General features: G+C 47.1%; 1 protein-coding gene across 1 annotated transcript in view; it reads right to left on the bottom strand.

The window, feature by feature from the left end:
• Positions 1-969: 969 nt before the first annotated feature.
• Positions 970-10,113, bottom strand: part of WFDC1 (WAP four-disulfide core domain 1) — a 35,226-nt gene continuing 26,082 nt past the window's right edge. Inside the window, exons 5-7 of the mRNA XM_024234073.3 lie at positions 6,420-6,461; positions 3,820-3,893; positions 970-1,491 (exon numbers count right to left, since the gene is read on the bottom strand). Coding sequence (XP_024089841.1) covers positions 3,835-3,893; positions 6,420-6,461 — 101 coding nt within the window. The 3' untranslated portion in view covers positions 970-1,491; positions 3,820-3,834. The remainder of the gene's footprint in view (positions 1,492-3,819; positions 3,894-6,419; positions 6,462-10,113) is intronic.

Here is a 10,113-nt window from a genome sequence, read left to right as displayed (position 1 = left end):
GGGGGTGCATGGGCAGGGCTTTTCAAATACAGACGCTTGGATGTTGTCTCCACGCAAGTGCATTTTGGAATTAAAAAGGTTGAATCCTGTCAAATAATTGATTAGTACCAATTTCCATGAGGTTGTTTTGAAGAGAGTGGGTTGTTGGTTGAATTTAATCATTTCTCACACGAGCCTGTGTATATGTGTGTGTACATTCTGTGCAGACACCATTGGAATTTGGATTTTGTCCTCAGCTCTGGTGAACCCTGGGGACTTCAGCCAACCCCAGGCCAGTGCGAGCAAGCCATCTAGCACAGGTCGGGCACCCATGATTTAATGGCAGAGCCTCAGGGTGCCCCAGGGGCTCTGCCCATGTCCCCTTGGGTGCCTTTGTGCCTCTCCCTCCCTGGCGGCAGGTGGGCTGCCTCCTCTCTTAGAGGGAGGGGCAGCCTCGCCATTCACTGATGGGTGCTGGAAGGGTTACGCATACTCGGGTTCTGCTGCCCAGCCCCAGTGGGACCGACTCCACAGTGTGTCATTTGCAAAATGAACAAGCAGGCCCCTTGTTCAACAATGACTAAGAGTTTTTAAATGGTGACAGCAGATCATTAAACCAAGCGTAGGGTCCTTCTGGATGACAGCACAGGATGCACAGCCCTGGAGCCAGCCCTGGTGGGACTCAGACTTCCTCCAAGACCCCCAGAGGGATTGCAGCAAAGGTGCCCTCCATGGGCCCTCGTCACCTCTCCCTCTTCTGACTGTCTCCTCTGTTCTACTTCCCCACTCTCGTGCCGGTTTTTCCCAGGAATCTCCCTAATGAATCACTTTCAACAAATCCCCCTCCCAGGGTCTGCTTCAGGGGCTCTGTGCTAACACAGGGTTCCAGGCGCAGAGCTGAGCTGACACCTCATCCCAGCGATACCCACGCTGCTTCCCGCCTCTGAAATAAACAGTGGCAAAGTATCACAAAACACCAGAGACTCGGCATCTTATTTGGTCGTTTTTATTGTCTGTGGCCTCCTCCCACCTGCTAACATTTAGGCCTCAGCACATCAGGTGGCTAGAACTAGGAATCACTCATTAGTAGGCAAGTTCATTTCCATTTCCTGAAGGATGAATTTATCTTGGGAACATCTGAGATAGGTACATACCTCCCAGAGCCAGACTTGGGAGAAATCTGTCAAAAATATCAAGATGCTGAGCCTTGTCTTAGAAAGGGGCTTCAGAACTGCTTGCGTGGGCGGCGGCTTCTTCCCGGGGTAAAGGTCTCGTGGAGCTGCAGGGCCTTCCTCCCAGGATGGTAAAACAGGGACCCAGAGCTGTTAAGTGGCTCCCACAAAGTCGCCCAACCAGGCTGGGCCAAACTGGGATTGACGGCCAGGTGTCCTATCTCTAAGCATCTCTGGGGACTTGCTCTGCTGAGCTGAATGTGCACTTTGAGGGTCAAACTACTTTTCCCAGCTGTTTCCAAGGCTTAGCAGAAAGTGGAGGAATGTTCTTGCAACCCAGCTGGAAAGGAAGCAAAGAAGGATCAGGGTGAACCGCTGCAGGGCAGACCACAGAGTCACAAATCTTTCATCTCCCCACCACCACTGCCACCATCAGAAACACCAGGAGGATGCCCCTTTCTGAGAAGACCCAATTCAGAGCTCACTGTGATGTCTTCACGGCATCGTCTTATTTAGTTCCGAACTCCTCCCTTACCATCAGTCCCATTTTATAGATGAGGAAGCTGAGGCTTGGAGAGCTGAAATTATTTACTAAAGGTCACACAGTGGTGGAGCAAGAATTTAAACCCAGGCCTAGCTTGCTCCAAAGGCTGTACTTTTTTTTTTTTTTCTTGAAACAGGGTCTCACTCTGTCACCCAGGCTGGAGTGCAATGGTGCAAACATGGCTCACTGCAGCCTTAACCTCCCTGGGCTCAGGTGATCCTCCCACCGCAGCCTCCCAAGTAGCTGGGACGGGACCACAGGTGCGCACCACCATGCCTGGGTAGTTTTGTATTTTTTTGTGGAGATAGGGTTTCACCATGTTGGCCAGGCCAGGCTGGGCTTGAACTCCTGGGATCATACCATATGCCTGCCTTGGCCTCCCAAAACGTTGGGATTACAGGCAGAAGCTGCTGCGCCCCCGCAAAAGCCTCAACTTCTAAACCATCCTAAACTGCCTCTCAAGGTCTCGTCCTCATCCACTGGCCTCTTCCTTCCCTGTTAGAAGCTCAGTCCTCAGCTGCATCTGACCTACTCCAGGGACGGCTCCTGTCATCAGCAGGTAATAGACATGCTGGCATCAGTCCCTATGGGCCCCAGATTTTCCGGGAGGACTCTGGAATCTGCAATCTGACATTTGCTTTTCAGTGACGTCCTGGGAGGCTCTCACCTGCTTTTAGGGGCTCCTTTTTGCCCTCTGTGGCTATCCAGCATTCACAAGGGCTGGGTAGATTTTCAGGTTTAGGGCTGCAACTCCACAGCCCTTTGCATGCACCTGCGCCTCACCTTTGAGGGCACCTGAGAGCAAGCCTGTGCCTCACCTGCGGCCTCCTCTGGAGTCAGCCTCCCTGCCACCTTCCTGTGTCTACCCCAGGGGACTTCTTTTGGCTCCCCAAAGCCAGCGTCCCTCCTGCCTCAGTACTTTCACTCTTCCAACTCCCTCCACCTGGGCGCCTATCCTCCAGACCCTCCCCAAGCAGCACCTTCTCACCTCGGATCTTGGCTCAGACTTCAACCCCCACAGGGCCTTCCCTGACCCCAAACGAAGCAGCCCCTGCCCCAGGCTCTGCTCCTGCCCAGGGACTCTGCCCCACATTGCCTGTTCACTTCTTCACCACACCTTTCTTTGTATTGATTGATCTGTTGGCTTGTGTAGCCTTCCCCTACCAGGATGTGGCCTCCCTGAGAGCAGGGGCTCTGTGGGATTTGTTCACCATACCACCCTGGCATGAACTACCGCTGAGCAACCAAGAGGCTGGAACCATGACTATCAGAGAGTTGGCACCCAACAGAATTGTTTGACTGAGGTGAGAAGAGATAGACAAGACTTCCTAGAGACATCAAGGCAAAGGAATGGAATGGAAAGTTGTGACCTAGTCTGGTCTTGGATTTTGATTCAGAGGGATACAGAATTGCTTCCACTTCTGATCACACACAAAATTCTCCTATGTTCCTGCCTTGAAATTGCAGTAGGTCTTCATTTAACATCATGGATAGCTTACTGGAAACTGCAACTTTAAGCACAATGACCTACTATATAACAAAAACAATTTTACCATAGGCTAATGGATATAAACAAGAGTTAAGGCAAGGCACAGTGACTCAAGCCTGCAATGCCAGCACTTTGGGAGGCCAAAGTGGGAGGACTGCTTGAGGCCAGGAGTTCAAGACCAGCCTGAGTAACATAGTGAGAACTCATCTCTACAAAAAACACAAAAAAATTAGCCAGGTGCGGTGGTGTATGTCTGTAGTCCCAGCTACTGGGACTGAGGCTGAGGCGGGAGGATGGCTTGAGCCTAGGAATCTGAGGCTGCAGTGAACAACGATTGTGCCAGTGCACTCCAGCCTGGGTGACAGAGTGAGACTCCGTCTCTTAAAAACACAAACAAACAAGTTAAGCTTCTATGGCATACAGTGCATATAGTACGTCATTGCATTTAAAGTCAGTTTCCAAGAACCCATTGATGACGTTAGGTGAGGTCTTACTGCAGAAGGGAATTTCAAATTCTACCAGTAGGGAAAGTGCTACTCTCACCCTCCTGCTCCTCAACCTGGTGGTGAAAGCTGCCAGGACACTGGCTGCCCACATTTACCCTGGCCACTGACTCTTGCTCTCTACCCACTCACCTGCTTGCCGTTGCTTTACTGAAAGTGCCTCTGTTGTCCCCTTCCAGGTTCTGCCACATTCTTTGAGTCACCTTCTGTGAAAAGAACACAGCTCTGTTGGGGTAGATGTATCTATTCCTGCTCTAATGCCCTCTGTGGCACACCAGCAACTGCCAAATGAAGCCTGGTGACCTGGCCCTCTCCTCCATCCCCCAGCTGAGGTCACTCAGTCCCCACCTGCAGTGCCTCTTCTCCCTCCCCAGGCCCCCCAGCTGGTGTCACCAGCTCTGTCTATGTTTCTGGTCTTACCTCCCACCACCTCCACAGCTCACCACACACTCTAGCTTTGGGGATGGCCAAATTGCTTCCGACCTCAAGAGCTTCACACATGCCATTCTGCTGCCCACTATTTCTTATTCTTTAGGCTGAGCTTTCATGTCCCCTCCTTAGGAAGCCTTTCCTCACAACCTGGACTAAGGTCTCCTCATAGTATCCAGCATGTGATGTCAGGAAAGCTTGTCACTATTATCACAAAATAACCACTTGGGCTTTATTCATGTCTGAATTTTCTGCTTGATATTACCTGCATGACAGCAGCAACTGGGTCTGTCATGTTCACAAATGTAGCTCCAACCCCCAGCACAGACTGATGAGTAATACTTAGAAAATATGTGCTGGAAATTATTGATAAAGACATATTGGATGGATGGGAGAATGGATGGATGGATGGGTGAATGGATAAATGATGGATGGATGGATGGGTGAACGGATATATGGGTGGGGTGGATAGATGGATAGATGGGTAGATGAATGGATAGATGGATGGATGGATAGATGGGTGGGTGGATGGATGTATGGATGTATGGATGTATGGATAGATGGGTGGATAGATGGCTGGCTGGATGGCTGAATAGATAGATGGATATATGGGTGGATGGATGAATGGATACATAGGTGAATGGATGGATGGATAGATGGGTGGATAGGTGGATGGGTGGATGGATGGATGGATGAATGGATGAAAGAAGAGATAGATGAATGAATGCAAGGATATGTGCATGAATGGATGAATGGGCAGAAGGATGGATGGTTGGGTGAATGGATGTATGGGCAAATAGATGAGTGGATATAAGGATGGTTGGATGGAGGGATAAAGGAATAGAGGGGTGGATAAAATAATAGATAGATGGGTAGATGAAAAGATAGATGAATATATAGATGGACAGATGGAAGAATGAATAGATGGATGAATAGATTGATGGAGGAATGGATGGATGGATGCATGCTTGAAAAAATGGACGGATGAAAGATTACATGAATATATGAATGGATGAATGAGTGAATGGATAGATGAATGGGTGGGTGGATGGATGGTGGGTAGATGCATAGATGGGTGGGTGGATGGATGTGTGGATGGATGGATAAATGGATAGACAGATGGGTGGATGGGGCCAGGCACAGTGGCTCATGCCTCTAAACCTAGCACTTTGGGAGGCCGAGGCGGGCAGATCACCTGAGGTCAGGAGTTTGAGACCAGCCTGGCCAACAAGGTGAAACCTCGTCTCTACTAAAAATACAAAAATTACCCAGGTATGGTGGCGGGCACCTGTAATCCCAGCTATTTGGGAGGCTGAGACAGGAGAATCGCTTGAACCCGGGAGGCAGAGTTTGCAGTGAGCCAAGATTACTCCAGTGCACCCCAGCCTAGGCAACAGAGTGAGACTCCATCTAAAAAAAAAAAAGGTAGATAGGTGGATAGATGGATAAATGAAAGGATGTATGTATGAATGGATGGATGGATAGATGAATGGATGATTGGTGAATAGGTGAGTGAATGAAAGGATGGATGGATGGAGGGATGAAGGAATAAAGGGGTGGATAAAAGGATAGACGGGTGGGTGAAAAGATAGATGAATATGTGGATGGATGGATGAATGGGTGGATGGATGGAAGAATGAATAGATGGATGAATAGATTGATAGAGGAATGAATGGATGAAAGAACAGGAAGATGGATGAAAGAATAGATGGATATATGAATGGATGAATGAGTGGATGGATGGATGAATCGGTGGATGGATGGAAGAATGAATAGATGGTTGAATAGATTGATAGAGGAATGAATGGATGAAAGAACAGGAAGATGGATGAAAGAATAGACGGATATATGAATGGATGAATGAGTGGATGGATGGATGAATCGGTGGATGGATGGATGGATGGTGGGTAGATGGGTGGGTGGGTAGATGGATGGAGGGATGAATGGATGGATGAAATAATAGATGGAGAGATGGATGGATCGATGGATGATTAGATGGATGAATGGAAGAGTGGTATCAGCCATGTTTTCCAGTTCTCTGAATGAAAGTAGCAGAGGCTTAAATATGAGCAGTTCCAGGCTCTGCTCTTCAGCATGAGGTCATGTTTGCCAGGAGCTCCTCTGTGACTCACAACTCCCCGCCCACCATCAGACCACAGGTCTTCTATTTTGTTTCTTAATCCCAGGTCCCATTCTGTTCCCTATATCTCAGCCCTGAGCTTTTATTTTTTTCTTCACATAAGAAACATTCATTGCCTTTTTTTTTGTGCCCTCTGGAAAGAAAGAACAGTTTCTTCTTTTACCTGGATATTCTTTGTAAAGTTTGTGTCGTAGGATTCTCCCATCTGGAAAACAAGTGAGAGGAAAAAACTTCTTTTAGCAGTTTAGAAGGCCAAAACTGTTTTCATAGTAATACTGAGGAATTACTTGTGTTTTTCACTCTCACCATCTCACTAGTGTACAATGGAATTGTTCAGAGGCTACATGAGCATTTTTAATGTCTCAGCTCTAGTTTCTAATATGATAATATCCAGAGCCATCAACCCATAAAGGAAAGCCCTGTGAGATCTCCTTAACATCTTTGAGGGTACAGTGGTCTTGAGAGCAAAAAGTTTCAGAACCACTGTCTTTTTTTTTTTCTTTTAGACGAAGTATCACTCTGTTGCCCAGGCTGGAGTGCAGTGGCATGATCTCAGCTCACTGTAACCTCTGCCTCCTGGGTTCAAGTGATTCTCCTGCCTCAGTCTCCCGAGTAGCTGGGATTACAGGCATGTGCCACCACGCCCGGCCAATTTTGTATTTTGAGTAGAGATGGGGTTTCGCCATGTTGGTCAGGCTGGCCTCGAACTCCTGACCTCAGGTGATCCACCCGCCTCAGCCTCCCAAAGTGCTGGGATTACAGGCATAAGCCACTGCACCCGGCCAAAACGACTGTTTTAACAGATGAACTGGAAGCCAAATTTCAACACACTGTTGAGTAAATGTTATTACAAAATATGTTCACAGGGGGAAGAGATGGCACTCTTTTGAGTCTGCCCAAGAGAAACTCTGATGTCATTACTGCAAATGACAAAGTAACTTGAGTATGAATCCTCACTCATCCTCTTTGAGCCTCAGTTTCCTCACCTAAAAATAGGCATAAAATTAGTACCTCTTAAAGTTATTGTGAGGATTAAAAGAAACAATTTCATTTAAAACATATCTATGCAGTGTTAGGAGGAGCCATATGAAAATGCTATCTTTGTGTGTAAAAAGTGGTCAACTGCTGGCAATTTCATGCATGTCCCATGACTGGATGGCCACCCATGACTAGGTAGCCATGCTACCCACCCCATAGTAGCAGGAAAGCATTTGCCGACAGGAATGTGACCAGGACATGTGGATGCTTGAATGGGGCAATCTCTCTCAAATTTAGCTCACTTCTCCATCCTGGTGATCAGCGCGGCCTTCTCTGCTATAAGGTCAATCAAGTACATATGCGCGGTAGCCAGACATTTTCTTTTTGTTTTGTGGCCATACTAAAAATCATCAGGCTGTTTGGGACCAGCATGGACATTTATTGGTCAAGGTGCTAACACTCCATGGAACCGCTCTAGGCCCTCCAGTGGGTCAGCACCTGCTGATCAGCAACTGCAGCAATAGCTATTTTCCAAAGCAAATGGCTGGGGTTTTTGTAGGCTGGGGGAGCTCCCCGAAACTTTCCTGCTCCCCCTTTACCTGGGGATGAATTCTGGCCCATAACACCACAAGGAGGCAGAGGTAAATGTGGACCCCGGACCCCCTCCTCAGGCCAAATATAATCACTTATAATTTATTACCAAAAGTGATTACTCATCACTTTTCTCAAATTTCCTCCCACTCAAGGCTAGACGAGCCCCACTTCATTCTTCTCAAGCAGTGTCTTGGGCAGGACAAGGAGGGGCCAGCCCCTGCAGCTCAGCTTCTGTGTGACCTCAAACCTACTCAGAAAAATGCACCGATTTTCCCTGACCCCACTCTCTGAAAAACCAGATTTACTATACATGTCAATGTTCATTTTCCTCTTGCATAAAACGTGAACCCCTCAAATGCCTGGTTCCAGGTGCTGGATGGTCAAACTTGAAGGACTATTGGTACCACTAGAAGCCTCTCTTAGGGGAGGATGGCATCTTAGGTGTGGGCACAGGGTCTGTCGCTTACTCTCAAATGGTCCAGAAAAATACACACGTAGATTTATAAGTGGCGAGAGAGCATAAAAGAAAATGTAACGGTAGTTTTTTTTAACAACTGGTGAATCTGAGTGGGGGGGTTCAAGGTACTACTTTGCAACATTTTTGTAAGTCTGAAACTATTTCAAATATGCAGTTTTTAAAAACTTAAATAAAAAGCTTCTTCCTTGGTAAGGGTGGGACAAGGGGGCCACTCTTCCCCTGAGATTTTTGCTCCAAGGAAAGTTGCTGGAATTAAAAATGTTTTCAAAGCTATATATAATTACCAATAAATTACCAGTAATTATTGCTAAGTGTCAGCCCCCTGAGAACAAGGCTAGGGGGAATTCCACTTACATTTCCATATGGAAGCCCAAATCATTCATTTGGGAGGGGAAGCTCACATACACACACACACACACAGACACACACACACACATAGGCTCTGAGGCTGGTGGACAGGCTTGGAATTCCAGCTCTGCATCTTTTGGGTAAATTCCTGAACTCATATCCTCCCTTTACTAAGACACGGATGATGGTAGCACACATTCACTGAGGACCAACAGTGCGCCAGGTGCTATTCTAAGAACTTCATATGTGTTTTCTCTCACTCAAGCCCCACAACTACCCCATGAAGTAGTCGTCATGGTTACCATCGCCATCTCTATTTTACAGATCAACGAACTGAGGCTAAGAAAGGTTGGGTGACCTGCTCAAGGCAACGGAGGAAGAAAGTTACAGGCTTTGGACTTCTTCCTGTGGTTCTGAGCCTGCACTCTGAAACCTATGCAGCACTGCCTCCTGGTTCTACTTTCCTTTTGCAGGCTTGCAGCAAAGCTTAATTTAAAGAGAGTACTCCAAAAGTGCGTGTTAACAGTAGGCATCATTGGTGTGGTCACCATTGAATGACTGACTCTCTTTGCTTAGCTCTGTCTTGAAATGGGAATTTTTTTAACTGGTTTGAACCCTTAAGAACTAGTTTGACTTGGTTTGACCTTGGTCTTAGACATCATAGGGCTGAATGAAAAGATCAGGGGATGAAAAAGACAAGTGCCCAAGGCATTCCTATTATGCCGTCATTATTATAAATGGTGGCATAGTCCAACGAACTCGCAACTCGCTCCACAGCTGTGTTTTGGAAAAGGCTATCCCTTCCACACTCCAGCAGCCTCAGACTGGCTGGCAGGCCCTTGCGGTTTTACATCCAAAGGACCATACACCCCACTCACCCACAGCAGGATTGACTGTCTAGAGACAAGCAGTGATAAAACAGTGAAGGTTGTGTTCTGTGCTTGTGAAGTGATGGACACTCTACATGGCTTAACTCACTGCTCAAAGAGCCCTGCGAAGTACCTCAAGTATTATGAACCAATTTTACAGAAAAGGCAAATGAGGCCTGAAAAGGTTGTGTTATTTGCTGCCCACAGCAGTAAGAGGCTGAGTAGCTGTGGGAGCCCAGGCTATCTGGCTGGAGAAGCCACCCTATAACCCCAAACAAAGCCCTGCAAATAGCAAGTGGAATGTAGAGGAAACCAAAAAGGCATCTCTTTGTTTCAAAGCCTTTTGTAGATAATTTCTTCAAAGTTCAGGATTCCAGGATTTTCATCACTTTATCTGCTATGATAATGACATTAAATGCATGACTGATTTTATGTCTATGCCTTTCTTGAAACACTTCAGAGAAATACACTCTCAAATGAGAAAAAAAAAAGAGGTTTTGGCAGATCATGCATCTCCCAGTATACTTTTGGCAAATAGGGTCACTGTAATTATCACCAATCTTGTCTGAGGGTCCTGTCCTTAGCTATTA

This window comes from Pongo abelii, chromosome 18 (genome assembly GCF_028885655.2).
Source record: "Pongo abelii isolate AG06213 chromosome 18, NHGRI_mPonAbe1-v2.0_pri, whole genome shotgun sequence".
Taxonomy (NCBI): Eukaryota; Metazoa; Chordata; class Mammalia; order Primates; family Hominidae; genus Pongo; species Pongo abelii.
Note: the sequence above shows the minus strand (reverse complement) of the source record. Positions and strands in the feature narration are given on the sequence as shown.